Source organism: Haliaeetus albicilla, chromosome 2, assembly GCF_947461875.1.
Source record: "Haliaeetus albicilla chromosome 2, bHalAlb1.1, whole genome shotgun sequence".
NCBI lineage: Eukaryota > Metazoa > Chordata > Aves > Accipitriformes > Accipitridae > Haliaeetus > Haliaeetus albicilla.
Genome location: NC_091484.1, coordinates 59,818,444 through 59,835,007, shown reverse-complemented (window position 1 = coordinate 59,835,007; position 16,564 = coordinate 59,818,444). Strand labels below are relative to the sequence as shown.

Genomic DNA, 16,564 nt, shown 5'->3' with positions numbered 1-16,564 from the left:
TTTTCTTCTCTGGCAGCCAAGGAAGAATGGTTCTTTTATGCTAGGTAGCTGAACTCTGTTTCTGTAACGTTGTTCCCTAGAGTCCAGTAATCAAATATGGCATTTGGAGGGAGAGGAATTGTAGATTTCACAGGAAGAACTATAGGCTTTTGTGGGTTTCTTGTCCCTTTTCAAGTGTATCAGCGGGCTGCACTGCCACAGAAGGCAGAACACATCAAAAGAACGCTTTGTGTACTCCCTCTTGGTGACAGTCACATCCACACTTCCCTTATCTACCAGACTTTTACATCTGTTTCTGAGTTTGGCTTTTTTTTGTTTCGAACTAGATGGTGCTTTGGTTTTGCTTCTTTTACATCCAAGCCCCCAGCAGGTTTGCCAACCTGAAATGTGTGGGAAAAAATAGTCTTATTCCACTCAACAGTGTCATGGTAAAACTGTGCTTTTCCGTCTTGGTAATCAGATGATTTTCTGTTCCTAAGTGTATAATGTAGTACAAATGCTTGCAGACGCATAATAATTACATCACCCATAAACCTCTGGTAATATTTTTGAACTTGGCTAAATACTTCTCTGTGTATGTAACATGGGCACAAGTGCATGCATATGTTTGGTACCTGTCTGATGCCACAAATTATTTAACATGAACAGTTTTTGTCATTGGAGAGCTTACACTCCTTCCAAACTAGTGAATCCTGGTCTTCCCTTCTCAAATAGATTTTTGCTGAAGTGATACAGTTTCCTCTGTAGAGGTTTGCTTTAACCACACTGTACCCCAAAAGGACAGTGCTTGTTCAGGCAGCAAGACAGAGCTCTCTCCCTTCTGAACACTCTACCTTTCATTTGAAGGAGATGTGTCTTGCTTTTTCAGCTTCTGCCTCCTGTTTTGCAGTGGTTCCTGATGCTCAAAAGGGCATAAGGGTTTTTTTTTTTCCTGATTAAAAATAATGACATTACAGCTGGAGGAGTTTTTGAAAACAGTGGGACGTTTTCTGATGTTAGAAAGGTGATACCTTTTCACCTCTAGATTTGAGGTAAGAAGGAAAATTAGATGCAAGGTTAGTTGTGAGAGTTCAGATTTCAGTTAGAAACATAGTGGGTGTCTTCCTTACACATCTGCTAAGTTCTGTGTAAGTTTCTGTGAAAAGAAGATTTCTGACTGCTTAATATATAATTTGGTCTCCTGTGGATAATCCATTTCAACCTTTTAAGCCATGTAAATCTAGGAATCCAGAATGGCAGTGGGACCACATTTATGCACTAGTTTGAGGATTATCAAATCTCTCTCTCCTAGTCTGGACTATCGGACTTCTAGTGTCCTTTGCTGAGTGCTTTGTTAATGCAGAACATGAGAGAAATTAGTCCAGAAGATTAGGTTTCATTCTCTTCCGTAACAGACGTATGAAGTATCTGTAAAATCTCATTTTTTAATGTAAAACTTGAAACTTCATATGGCACTCCAAGTGAGGGTTAAATTAAGTTTTGATGAAGGTTTGATTTAGGGCTCTGGGTATATAACTAAATATCCCACATTGGTTGTAATATATTAAGATATAAATTGTGATTCATCTGAAAGCACATTTTCATTCAGTGTATTTTCACTGAGGATGAGTTAATGTTCCAGGGAGAGCTTTACATTTCACACTTCCAAAATATTTCTGCTTAGATTCCCTCTGCCTATCTTTAATTCCCATGCTTCTCTCCCACACCTTGACATCTGGCAGCACCAAAAGGCAATTCCCACACATCCAGGTGGAGGAGAATCCAGAAGAGATCCCATTTTCGATTTCTGTAGTGTGGCAGCAGTTCAGGCGATCCTTGTGTTCACCCTGCCAGCTGTCTGAGTTTGATGTTCCTTTTTCCTTTAAACGGTTAGTGAGCAGAAAGTGGAGGGGAAATTTTCAAGTGACTCAACAGTTGGAAGTGTTAATGGCTCCCTTGGCAAGCAGTTGTTTCAGTTATTCAGTGTGATCCCCTAGAGCAGCTTTTGATACACTTCAGAGGATTTTATATTCAGTAGACAATAAATATCATTAGTAAAATTATGCGCAGTCACATACTCGATCCTGGTTGATGCTATCCTTCCACCTTTGCTCAGATTGGTTATACCCACTATGCAAGTAAATAGCTGCACAGAAATCAAAGCACAGCTTCTGTGAGAACTTGCAGGCTTCTCTCTTTAATGCAAGTGGGCAACAGTTGATGTTCAGTAAATGTGAGTTCAAATTGTGATTGAAGGCATGTGGGTAGTGTAGCATGTTAACATAACCTTCATTTTACTAACTCTTTCCATTTGTGAGGAAGCCTAGAGCAAAAACCTGCCTATTCACAATTTAGGAAGGAATTGCAGCTTCTTGTGGTGCACCGTGGCCCCACCAGGACCAAGGATTCCTCAGGCTGGCTTTCAGACATTTTGTGCCTTCATAAATAAAAGAATGTGGTGCGGTGTGCGAGGAAAGGAAAGGCATACTGTACTCTGTTTTCTCAGCCGAGACATGCTGCAGCTGAGGTGGAATGTCAGCCAAAAAAGTCAGCTGGCAACAGGATTTGTTTGTCAGTGGTACCAAATCCTGACTGCAATTTGTATTCAGAACTCCAGAGCAGGATGCCCTGTGATTTGGTTATGTTCCAGTTACAATACCAGTAGGAGAAATGGGGATATGTGCAAGTATTATGGTACACCAGTTACTAATAGATACATAGGCTAAACTCTTTGGACTGTATGGCTACCATTGACGACTAATTCCAAAATAATATTCATAGCACTTTCTGCTATAATCCATATAAAATTAATGGGGGCACTCCTTTTATATTTGAACTGCTAGAACAGTTCCTAACACATAATATAACGTCGAACATATATGTGGGAATACATGCATTAGACGTAGAGATGAGTTGAAGACCTCTTCTTTTAGAAACTATAGTAAAAACAAAATCATTTTTGCAATCCAGAAAGGTCAATGATTCTGCTAAAGCAGAAGCAACCAGCCAAGCCCCTCCGCACTCTCATGGCATCTGTATAAACTGTGCTCCAAATAAACAATCCATTCTCCGCTTGTCCCAGTTAGTAATTCTTTTGTCCTCAGGTTGCAATAGAGTATTTAATGTATTAAATCTCCTTTTGTGAGGAAAATAAGTGAATTAAACATGTAGAAAAGTTTTTGTAGCTGAATATTCAAAACGGAATTTTTTGTCAGTTGCTCTACATTTAAGTGGTTTAGAATATTCTGTGTTCATCATCATAACCCTAAAGTGACATTTTAGGATTCAAAACTGGGGACAAATAGGACTCCAGTTTTAGGGTAGTTTTATTTTTTCAGTGCTGTAGTAAGAACTGGTCAGTGGGATCTGGAAGGGGGATAAATGGTTTGTATTTTAAGTGAATTAAATTGTAAGTGAAGTAGATTGTTGTAACTGCCCATAAAATTCTAAATGTCCGCTATAGAATTCATACAGTTTCTAAAATCTCGAAAACAACTGTTCATAGAAGTTGGATGAAGACAATAATTGTTGTTTTTCATTCTAAATTGTAATTTTGTGTTGTGTTCACTTCTATTTTATCCTGGTTTTTAGTAAAAAAACCACAAAAACATGTCAGTATAAGTGAGCACTACCAACAGCCTCTTCCTATGTTTTTAAAGGCTGGTAACCTGTTGAAACATTTTGCTTACTGAATTTCCTGGGAGATCATTTACGACCCTATTTTATAACCAATACCTTTAGCTTTTGTGTGAAAAAGCTTATATTTTAAGGGGCTGCTATGGAATTACATTTATCAAATCTGTTCTTCTGAGTGTTTTATGGTCTTACAGTCCTAAATGACCTTTCTAAAGGCAGTCTTGGGAAGCTGATGGCATTTTCTGTTCATCAAAATTGTCTGCGCTGCCAAGAGAGGACTAGCTCGTGCTCTTTGCAGGCTGTGAAGTTGCCACTCACCACCTCACTGCTCTACAGTCAGACACAGTCACAGGCAGGGACTGTTTGGCATCCAGCTTCTTCTCCTTTCCTGTTGGCAGAGCACAATATTACCTGTATTTAATACTTTACAAGTCTGTGATGCTTTACAACAGCAATAATGTGTTAATGACTGCAAAGGCTTTTCAGCTGTGACTCGGTATCCTCCACCCCCTGTTCCTCAGTAGAAATGATGCTCTAAGGAATATCCACAAGCACTTTCTGGCAAAAATATTCCCTGTGTTATTGTCTTTTGATGAAGAGGGTGAATGTTCAGTTGACTGTCCTCTTTCTTTTAATGTTGACAGCAGAAAACAGGACATCCTGGGTTCCTTTCATTATTCTCTAGACTATGACATTTAATACTGCATGCAGACATGGCTTCTGGAGACTGTGCTAGCCTGGACTTTCTCTGAATATAGCCCTTTTGTGGAGTTCCTCTGAAGGGGAATGAAAGCCATACTACTTGTATTTAAAGGAAAAAATGTCCATGAGAGACTGGCTTTTTGCAGTACAGAGATTTAGACCCCTCAGAGAGGCCAGATGGACCTCAAGAAATAGATTGCTCTGAAGAAGAATATAATGGAAATGACTGATCCACTGTTCCTCAAAATATGAAGAGTTAAGGAGAAGGCCTGAATGACCAGACACATAGACCATGATGTACTAGAGAGGCAGTTTGCCAACCGTTCTTCCACTGGACTAGCTAGTACTTCTCAATTCCCACTCCATCTGCTATTGGATGCATGATGGACTTACACAGCAAAGACCAGTGTAGCCATTATTAATGATATTGGCTGTTCATACAAATCGGGAATTTTGGAACAGGTGAATTTTTTCTATGTTTTCTCTCAGGAGTAACTGAAATATGAGCTAGTCCCCCCCTAAAAGGAAAACAAATTATGAATAAAATACAGGATTCCATGTGGCATGAGCACATTAGATGTTCTTTTTCTCTTTCCTTTCAAAATTTCTTTGTTTTCTTTGACATATGCTAAACAGCTATGTGTGATCAGTTGTAATTTCATTCAAAATAAAATTTTAATTTCTTTTATTGAAACTGCTTTGAAGAGTTATAATTGTATGATTCTGCATTTCCCATAATAATCTACTTCAGCTTACATGGTGGGTACATATAGTTAGGCTTAATTATTGCTAGCTGATAAAATGGTGTTATAAAATAATGGTGCTTAAAACAGTCTAATCATGACACTAATGAAGTTTAGTTTAAAACATTTTATTTTATCCATTGTAGTATGTCAGTAAGTAATCTTGAGAGTAGAGATATTTTGATTTTTTGCATCATGAGTAATTAATATTAGTTATTTTAAATACAAGATTCATAATTTTGTTGACCCCCCCCCCCCCCCCCCATTTTTTTTTTCCAAGTATTTGAAGATTGCATGGTTTATTTCTTATATCTTTGTAATTTAGGTTATGGAAACTTCCTAAGCTTGTAATGTTCTGAATTTGCCACTGACTCCAAGTAGTTCAGAGCTTCAATTCTAATGGGGTCAGTGAGCATGGCAGATATTTATTAGCACCCTGTGTGAATTAGGCCATACTTTCAGGTTGTTATTTCAACAACCTAATTATATCTGGGCTTGATATTCCAATTTACTAACTAATACTGACTCCTGTAATGGATAGTATGTAGACAAACTGCTGCTTCTGACAGCACCACTGAGAGCAACAAGCCTGGTAGCTCAGACATCCGTGAAAGCAGCCTAACTGACGAGTAAAGGGCAAGAAAAAGAGGAAAAAAAAAAAGAAAGAAAAGAAATGAAGGGAAAGTTACTGTTACAAGAAAAAATGCCAAGATGCCTTACCATGTTGTTTTCTACTGTTCTAAAAACAGCACTGTTCTGTATCAGGTCTCACCATCTGCAGTCTTCAGGTTAGTGCTTTTTATATGCTTATGCAGTCTGACCTATTCCCAGTAAATTTGACTGTGCTGTGCTACTGTTGCTGACTAGAAAATAATAAAACTCTATAATAGATAAGAGTTATAATCAGTTTAGAGTATGTGTTTCCATTTTCTAGTTTATTTGAAAAGTTAATGCTGAGCAATTTAACTTTAGAGATGACTGGGAATTTTTCAGTATTGTTCATCAGAAGATAGCAGTTTAATGCGAGACTTCTTTATAGGAATGGATCACTTGTGATTAATGTCCCAATGCTAAAAACCCCCATTTTATTCAGTATTGAGATTGTTACAGTTATAGCTTGACATTTTTGAAACAAAGAATCCAGCTTTATGTTGAAATATGTTTAATTTTGAAGAGTCACAAATTATAATAAACATTGAAAATTATCAAAATTAAACCTAGATCTTTTGAAATGATTGGCATAAAATTGTTTCTTTACCTGATTTTTAAAATTACTTTTTGCATGAATCTTTGAGATTTTTTTTCTTTTCATCCCAGTCTGGGACAGGAGCATTCCTGGCAATCAGTTCTTCACTGGAAAATTTATTACTGAGGTTTTCCTGATGTTATCAGTATCTAACATATCTGTACTTTTCCGTTTGTTCTCTGTACTGCTGTGACTGCTTTTTTATTGTGTCCTTTAGAGACTATCCCCTTGGTCTGTACCATGGAGATGCTGCAGAGCTATGTACCTCATCTCAGCCTCTTCACCATCTCTATCTCTGGGCAGTCCTTGCACACTCATTAAAGGCTTTAAGTTCTCTGATACCCTTTTTTACTGTCAAGTAAACAGCCCTTGCTGGCTGCATTAGGCTTAATCTTCTCTAAACTTCTACTATGACTTTTTTCAAATACCGTGGAGACCTAGGATACAAGTAGTTGAACAGTGCATGCCACATGCTAGTACTCAGGAGCATTCTGCATTACATGGGATGCATTGCTTGGAGCTGGATGCTGGGACATCTGGAGGGAAGCATCTGTGAGAGGCTCAGCTCTTTTGTGGTCTGAATGCAGAGGGAGCTTGCACAGAATTGAGGTGCTTGAAGGGGCATATCTTGGGACAGCTGAGCTGATCTAGCAGTTTGCTGCCTTCTGCTGCCTGTGGCCTTGGGTACCTGGTCCTGTCTCCTTCCTTGCACTGCATCTGTCACTGGTCTGATCCCTTGCTGAGCTGACTTAGCTCATCAAGCCAACAGAAAACCAACCCAGCTGAAAGGAACAGAAAGGGTGGTGGGAGTGTTAGATTGCCTCAGCCAGCTCATGGAGCATCAACCTCAGATATGCTGTGGGAATCAAGGGTGGACTGCCTGTAGCCTCTTTGAGACTTATCACCTCATGACTCCTGCCAAATTCTTTCAACACTCTTAACTTTAAGAGAGAATGATGTTTAGCACATCATCTTTAAAAACCTGCTAAAAGCTCATCTGTCATAGCAGTCAAGGTGCTTTTCTTCTCTTTTTATGTCTTTCACATCTTATCCTCACCATATCTATCCTGCCTTACTTGCTGCCAGAGTATCAAGATTATTGTTTCTGATTAGCCTGTGATATGGGCCTTCTTTAAAACTCTCATTAAATTCTTGGTTGACAACAATTATGTTCCATTTATCCTGCCGTTTGTGAAATTCTGCAGAACTAATGTGTAAACCTTCTTCAAATCTCTCCTTAAAACTGTTTCTCAGGATGCTTGTATGTTTAATGCAATGCTGGGCTGAGCTCATCTCAAGAGCTTGTACAGGAGTATACACAGCATGGGAAATAAACAGGAGGAATTATAGGGTTTGTGGTTGCCCAAAGAGGTGCAGTGAAATCTCCATCCTGAACTCAAAATTAGAGGACAGGCCTGAAGAAACCCAGCCTAACTGCAAATTTGGCCCTGATTTTAAATAGGGAATGGACTATATTATAACTAGAGGTCTCTTCCAACCCAGATCACTTAAATATTTTAATGATGGGGAGCAGCAGCCAATGTCTGGGGAAAGTGATAGAACACAAAAAAATAAAGTACCAAGCCAGAGTTTGTAACCAAAGTTACCTCTGTGACACTTTCTAGAGAAGGCTTTAAAAAGGTATCAGTTGTTATTATCCACCAGCTTCAACACAGCAGTAACAGTTTACCCTAAGGCCGTATTTCCTTAGCTACGTATTCCTGTAACTTGGACTGGGAAGTGGTCAAGGGGGTTGTGAAGTTCGGGCAGCGGCCCATCTACAGGAACAACAAGTGGGGTGTACCCGAGCACCCCAGAAGTGTAATCTAGACCTAGACTTACCCACGTCTGATTACATCACTACTTTGACAACGTTTTCTGCTGCATGGGACATAGCTGAGTAACTTCTACTGGAAGGGCAAAAGAAAGAAGGAATTGAAAGCTGTGGGAGAGGCCTTGTAAAGTAAGGCCATGAAGCCTGCTCTAGGCATTGCAATCTGTGGAAAATGAGGCAGCGGCAAGGCAAAACAGGGGAAGGACTTCAATATATGTGGAGCAACATGATTCCTGTAACAGGTTCATCTCTTTGAGGGAGCTAGTCATAATGTCAGTAGCACATAGACATGTGATGATGCTGTGTTCTGGCTCTGTTGCAACTTTTGTGCTCCTCAGAAAACCTACAACTTGATTTCTAGTGTCTTACAGGCACTAGAATTAAGCACATAATGATCATCGTCCTTTTTTACTTCCTGCTCTCTCATGTTGTTGTTGTTATTACAAAATGTTGCAATATTCTTTGTGAGTTCTCTGAAGTCTTAGTAGTGAAACCATGAATTGAGATAGCATCAAAATATGAAGTGAAATAAATGCTTAAAACTGCATGATGTCTGTAAGTAAATGAAGTGATTGTCATTTTACATCTGGTCTAGTAAATTGCAAAACTGCAGTAGTTAGCAGTGGGGATACATTGTTTTACCATGGATTGTCAAGGTTCTGCTGTACGAAAGAATGAAAGAGTTTAAGTATGGTTTTGATAAAATATATCTTGGAACCTACCCTTTAAATGATTTTTCTTTTTAGAATAAACTTTTTTTTAACCCTGTAATTATACAGTGCTCTCTTAATTATACCTTTCCTGTTGCCACAGTCTGACCTTTTTCTTTCCCAGTCCTTCTCAAAGCATGTCCTGATCGGTACACACTGTGCAGACCCCATTGTCTGCTGCAGCAAGTTGATACTTGTTATTATTCTTTCAGCTTCTTCTTTTTCTTGGAGGCTTCCTCTCTGTTTGCCTTTTATCATGTTCATTCATTTTTCTCTGTCTTTTCTCTGGGGAAGCCTATAAAGATATAGTAAGAGATATACGATAAATTTCTTCGAGTAGATAATTTAAAATGTATATCTGGCTTGCTCGGTAAGTGGGACAAGAAAAAAAGTAAATTTTGATACATCAGAATGCATCTGGTAAAGTCTTAATGCAACGAGAAGAAACATCCACCTCTACTTCTGGGAGCAATGGTCAGCCCTCAGCTCCCTCACCAATAAATCTGGCTTCAGCTAAATGAATTTCGTGTTCCACCACTGTGTTTTATTGTTCCCTTAGGTTAACTAAAACCATTGCTTTTTGCTGCTGCTGCAGTCAGTGATGTTATAGAACTTTATACTTTGGTCTGAGCCAAAAGATTGCAGTTAACTATGGGTGATGATGATGGTGGAAAGTCAAACTCTTTCTCTGCATCATTTAATCTCACCTTGAGTTATCTGTACATCACCAGGAACACAGCTCAGATCTGTTGTCTCTTCACTAGCCTGCTTATTTATGTGATTCCCAAATGATCTTCCAAATAGGCAACCATCTGGAGTTTTCTTAAGTACTTTTTGTAAAAAACTGTTAAAAACTATTGGTCATTTTTTGCGGCCCTACTACAGTATTCTTTTAATGGAAAAAAAAAGGTGGAATTATTCAATCAAGTGTCTTCAACACTGATATCTGCTGATATATATGCTCATATATATGATACCTAAATGAAGGACTAGAAGACAATTAGCAAAGCTAATCCTAGAAATTCCTTCTTTTTGATAGTATAGAATCTTTTTCTAATATTTCAGCTTCTAATGCTTCCTAAAATTTCTCCTGCTTTGGAAGAAATGCTTTATTTCCTGTTTTTTTTTTTTTTTATTTCTGGGTTTACGGTTTCCATTGTTGCAGGTAAATTAGCAAACAGGTTTGCTGAGACAGTTTGACAGAATTCTCTCAGACTGTGAGAAGCTGATTACAAAAGAGGAAAGAACGTCTCAGACCTGCTGCTGACAGTTGTCACAGAGGCAGGAGGCATGAGTTATCCTCCCCAAAATAAGCCTGTCAGTTTGGAGGCTATAATAAAGCTGGCCATCAGTACACTTGCTGCATTACACTGACAAGGGATGATTGGTAGGAATTGAGAAAGATCTGTTCTGGGGAGAAGGAATCAAGAGTAAAAAGTTTCTACCAGTGTCTTCACTTTTAGGAAGAAGATAGGGACTCTCAGGGGGTCTGCCCCTGCCGGGGACCAGGGAAAAGCTACCAGCCCTTTGTAGCTGCAGAGTGGGCAGTCACTGATCAGCAGCCATTGTCAGCTTAAGATACTGCTTTCTATTAAGTTAAAAAGTTTAAGCTGTTTTCAGCTTGTGTGTTTTCAACCCACATAACCAATTTACTGCTGGTATGAGGAGATGAGACTCCGGTGGCTTCTATGAACTGACCTACGTTTATGCTGGTGGTGAATTAGGCAAAACACATTCATTCCAGCTTGATTGCAGAACCTTTGATTAAATGATGGTTTTTTCTCTATTTTCTCATGAAGGGCTACATCTGGTCATGTAGAAATAGCTTGTAACACTGAAACATAAATTATTTCATGAATTACTTAGGACTATTCACTTAATGCATGATAATCCTGTGAACATGTTAACGAGCAGCAATTCTCTGATGATTAAACTGCCTTAAAATGTCTTTGTACTCATATGTCATTAGAATGAACTTGGCACTCCTAAAACATCCATTATTCATCATGTTCCAGTGTTGCATCTGACTGTGTATCACTTTAATTTCACTCACTTAACAAAGCAATCTATTCATTACAATAGTTTGAAACATGTTTTCTAAATCAGAAAAACCCTAGTTAAATATACAGTGTTAAGTATCTTTACAAGTATAGTAGAGCAAAAAGTAACATCCCAAATTGTAATTACATACTTGGTGCATTTGAATATGCTAACTAAAACTAAATGGATGTTTTAAGAAGAACCTTTGTTAAAATCAGTGGTTTTGTTAGCTGGGGAAGCATGATAGGTAAAGCACCTTGCTGAAAGCACAAGATTGACTTTTCTTTCTGAAATAGTTCAGCAAACATTTTCTTGTTAATCCTTTTTCACACACATTTATTGTCCTGATCCTGAAGAAGCAGAGAAGGACAGAGTGTTATTACTGCAAATATAAATACTTCTCCTAATTTTTTTTTTTTAGTGCAGGTTTCCTGCTTCTCCCATGTTTTTTCATTTTAAAAGTCCTGGGTCCTTCCATACATTTTGAACCCCATTAAATCCTACATTAGCTTTGCTCTTTTTTGATTCTGTGTGTGATGGGTGCTCCTGAAGTTCCCAGCAAGACCAAGAGATGTATCTCAAAAAGTGTCAGACTGCTGAATGATTCCATGTTTGAAGATTTTTGACTCATGGGCCGCATGGTCTCCATCTCCTGTAAGCAAAAGATGGCTTTTGTCAGAGGAGTTAGAATACCAGCTAGATGGACCACTTGAAGAAGTAGCAACAGAAATGCATTTTCTTTTCAGTGTAGCTAAATGAATTTCCAGTTGAACTAGTAAAATTCTGGTAACAGTGGAGAAGGGCTAATAACCTCCATACAAGCCAGAAGTCTTTATTCTCAGAGTGCGTGAGAGTCTTTAAAACATGCACAAATATGCGGTGACTAAACTTTTAATCTTTAGCTTTTGAAAACCACTTCAGTCTCTTAATTTTGCTTTAAAAATGCTTATTGGGTTTGCTAGGAAAATAGTGAGTCATCACTGATGCTGTGCTTATTTCTCGCATATTTTTTGATCAACCATGTTTTTAACTCATTCTGTTTTGGTCTTGCTGAAGTAAGGTGTTTGAGCAGATATGGAAGGTTTACGAATGCTTTCCTAGTAAGCTGTAGAGGTAGGGAGTCCTTGTTGGTTGTATTAATAACTCTTTCAGCAGCTCTTGGTACAATAAAAGTCAACATGTTAATGATTAGCATACAGAATTGTTAAAATAATGTAATTGTTAAAATAATGTGAATAAAATATGTGTGAAAGAGATGGAACAATTGTGTGGTAAGAGGAAGATACTGAAAGAGGTGGACTTGGAAATACTTAAGTAACCATTGATCTCTGTGTTTGGCTAAGAAAGTTGGTGGAATCAGAATAAACTGAGAAACCCAACCGTGGGCTCACTTTTTTACATTTCTGTCTCTTCCTGTGAATCACAGTCCTTCTTTGTTCATAGCCCAATAAATACAAGTTAGTTTGCAATGAGTTAAGAGCTAATTGCAGAGAATTTCTACTGAAACATTTCAAAACTGTATTAGTATATAGCTTTTTTCATCAATCTTTCCTTTAAAAATGGTAGTTTATGGCACATGATATTTAGTGCGTCATCTGTGGCAGTATCAAAATTTAGTGGTGTCTCAAGCTTTTGTACACCTTTTTGTGGTCAGACTAATTAAGATATTTGAGCTTTTCTTTCCAGCTAACCTTGACAGTGTTTGTGGATATATTGCTATGGCTTTACATTTATGTGTAATTCTACCTATGGAAAGCCCTATGTTGTATATGGAAATCATTCTGAACTGTTTCATACTGAGGAACTGTTATTTACAATGCAAATAATCTACAGTTTCTACAAAATGCTAGATAAGGACTTTTTTAAAAACTTAATTAATGTGTCTGTATTTCTTTAACACACAGCCCCTGTTCTCCCTGGGGCATATCAGCAAAGCCAGTCCCAGGGATATGGATACATGCACCAGACCAGTATGTCATCCATGAGGTCCATGCATTCACAGCCTCATTCAGCAGGTCTGGTGAGTATTGGATTTGAAGAATGATTTTATTTGGTAAGCAACATCATCAGCTATTGTGAAATCTCTTAAATGAGTGAATTGGTACGCTTGAGTTCTGTAGTTGGGCTATTTGACTGTCCTAGTCCTAAATGCAAGTGATAGTCCTCAGATATAAAAAAGATTAAGTGACTGAGGGCAGTGGCAAGAACTTTTATGTCAGAATGCATTAAAAAAAATTATTTATGATCTCCAGAAGGCAGACAAATAACTGAATCTTCTGTATACTTAAAACAAATAGTAAATGCTTGGACAGTATTTCACAGGCTGAGCTTTGATGAATTCAGGCTTCTAGCACTGGATGAAAACCACAGTCTCTTATGATGACCCTGTTGGTTTAAATTTGTTTCAGATTTTTTGACCTGCTGATTTTGTACTTATATAAACTTACCTCAGACTCCATATTGGTGTGCCCTTCCTAATTCAACAGGAGAGTCATGCATGCACTCGTGCCTGATCCAAATCGAGTTATACTGCTGGGTGACTGAGAAGAAGCTTTATCATGAAACCATGGCCACAGTCATGAATTTCTTAATTGTGCTGGATGGGAATGTAAAGCTGGAGTGAATATTTCATTTTAGAAGTAACTGGTCATGGAAGGAGAGCTGAATGGGTATTCAGCTGGAATTTTTAGGAAATTGAGCTTCTTTTTCCTTTTGGAAATCTTTACATATAAAGTTCAGTTTTAATGGTTATCATATTATTTTTTATCATATCACTGCCTAGAGATTTCATAGTTCAGATCCAGTCACCTTTTACCTTAAAAATATTGACTTGTAATTTTGAATTTTAAACTATTTTGAATGGATGTATATTTGCTACCTCAGTCAGCTCTTTAGAGATGAAATATTTAGTTATGAACTAAACTGAGAGCTTGCTAAGCTGAAAAAAACTGTTTTCAAGATTAGCTGAAACTTGTATTTTTCTTTAAGACTGAAACTCCATGGCATTTTATGTTGTAAAGATCATGATGTTCTATGAGGTTTGGGTGCTTTCAGGCTTGCCACTTTCTCAGCTGCTTGGGGACTGAGGGGGCTAACTTGCTGGGAAGTCTGGGATCCAGATACCTGCATCTTTTGGTGAGCCAATAACCTGAGAAACTCTTTGGACACCTGCATGACAGCTGTGAGGCAGCTGATACTGGAATCAACCATTAATTTCCAAGGATATTGCAAGGCACCTGGGGAGCTGGCTGCTTTCCAAAAGGGCCAGAGTCCAAAAAATGGGAGACCTGGAAGCCTGGGCTTTGCCAGCAGATTTGCTAGTCAGTGGGGAGCAAAGCAAACAGTCTTCAAATCCAGCAGACAGAGAATGGAGATGCCTGCAAATCTCAAAATGCACTTAGCAGCCTTCATAGCTATGTGGGCAGGTAGATGGCTACTATTTCCCTGATATTTCTATCTCCCAGTGACTGATCTGGTGGGCTACCTGTTGAAACAATATCATTTCAGTCATCTTGAGAATCATCATTTGCCTCTCCTTCCAGAATGGGGAATGCAAAAGTAAATAAGAAAAGGAAGAGAGTGAAGTTAAAGCATTTAAAAAATAAAGGATTGACTGTCTCCTTTCAACAGGATTTCTTATCCCTTTTGTGAAACTGTTATAATTTGACATTCTTTTAAGGGATAATAGTTGTTTATCATGGGGAAAAAAGGAAACAGCAACTGATCTTATCACGCCCCAGGGTGATGATTCTGCTCCAAAAGAGGTATCTCAGATACAGCTAGAAGCCTGGCATCCTCCCTTGCCTTTCCACCTTCACATCAAAAGACTGTCTTTTCTTTAGCTTGTGCATCTTATCCAGGCGTGCTGGGCATGTTACACTCAGCTGTTGGGGTGGCACAAGGGGTTCCCAGTGTGTGCTGGAGGAAACTTCTGGTTGGGGATGTGTTTAAGTGTAGCGATTCGCACAGACTGAAGATGGAAGGCAGCCTTGGAGTGCTTTTCAAATGCAGTGTGGACACGCACTAGGAGATCTGATAAACTTAAACACTGTTAGGTTCATTGCTTTCAGCTGCCTGTTCGGTTCTGGGCTTGGAGCAGTACTGCCAGAGATGCAGCCATGTCTGGCTAAGCCAGGCAGAGGGAAGAAAGAAGTAAGAGAAGAAAGTAAGAAGGGGAAGAGACGGGAGGAAAGAAATCCCAGCCTGAATACTGGTCTCAAAGCACAAGCAGTTTTTGAGACTTAATGAAAAGCAATGAAGGTGGCAAAGCCACCCATAAGTTTGGCCAGCACATCTCTAGGGCGAGGGTGATTAAGATCCCATGGTTTGTATCAGGGTGGGGGTGATTGGAGAATTAGCTGCTGTAGTAAAACCTACTCCTTTCAGCCGGTTTATTGCACTGTTATCAAATCAGGGTCTCAAAAGACATAAGTTCATTTTATAATTATGTCCACCAATTTCCTGTACTGAGAAATAGAAATTTTCTAATTTCTAAATTTTCAAATTCTGGTTGATTTAGTTTTGAGCATGATCCTAACACAGTCTCTGCGTAGATTTTTTTCCTAGATAAATTGTGTTATTTTCTGATTCTTAACTTTTGCTCACTTTCTATGAGCAGTTTTGCATAATGGGCTGAATTATATTGTTGCTCAGAGTATAGAATGTTTTATAACAGACCCCTGAAGGCTCTTTCCCTCTTTGGAACATAACAGAGGGTGTTCTTATGTTTTTAGATAACTAAAAGTGATAGGAAAGCAAAACCTAGGTTGCAAATTGACTTTCCTTGATAGCTGTTCTATGTGAAGGACACTACAACAGGTACTTTTCCTTGCAAGGAGCAATCCATAGAATAAGTATCAACTGGTGGATGAAGTGGAAATATGCATCTATCAGCTCACATCTGGCTGGGGAGCTGGGAATATGAGAGCTGGGCTTCAGTACTTCATATGCACAAGACTTACTGTTCTGTCTAAGCAGTAGCTGCAAGTTAGACCTTTGAGGAGGTGGGAGATAAGTGAGTGTTTGACTGTTTTACAAAAACCCCAACCTTTTCTTATACCCTCTTGTGCTCTCAGTACTTGCTAAACTCACTGCTGACAGAGAAATAATTCACTAAAATGCATTTTAGAAATCCCTGCTTGGAGTCCTTTAAGCATTGTAATTCTCAATTATATAGCCCAGACTACACTCTGAAGTGATAATTAGGCATTAAATGCTAACAGGATTATTATGGAGATTTCTCCTGACAGCCATTTAGCACCTAATTAGGTGTTAAGGCCATAAATTTAGGTTTCTCAGCAGCATTTAGGGCCCTAATAAATTTTTTTAAAGTTTGAAATTACTAGCTTCTCTTCACAACTGTGCTACTACAGTGATGTAGTCTGCCTAAAAGGAGACAGCACTAGTATGTCCTATACCATGATGTTCTAAGGATGAGTGAGCATCCTTCTGGGTGAGTAAAAACAACTGTTTTTTTCCAATTATATGTTACTTTAATAAAACATTTAATCTCTTGCCCCGGTCTTTGCCCATTTAAGGGAGACATATAAGCATGGCTCAGAGGAAAATCTATTCTCTGCCTTATGCCAGATATGGACTTACTACCATTTTTCTTAAATGGACCTTTTTTTGAAATAAATTCTTTAAAGGACTAACTGCTGCTGAGCTTGTTGTA

At 38.5% G+C, this 16,564-nt stretch overlaps 1 protein-coding gene across 5 annotated transcripts in view; it reads left to right on the top strand.

Moving 5' to 3' along the window:
- The window catches only part of NEBL (nebulette), a 273,670-nt gene that overhangs the window by 250,397 nt on the left and 6,709 nt on the right, over window positions 1-16,564 (top strand). For all 5 annotated transcript variants that reach the window (XM_069776653.1, XM_069776663.1, XM_069776673.1 and 2 more), the window contains one exon: window positions 12,795-12,910. In XM_069776653.1, coding sequence (XP_069632754.1) covers window positions 12,795-12,910 — 116 coding nt within the window. The remainder of the gene's footprint in view (window positions 1-12,794; window positions 12,911-16,564) is intronic.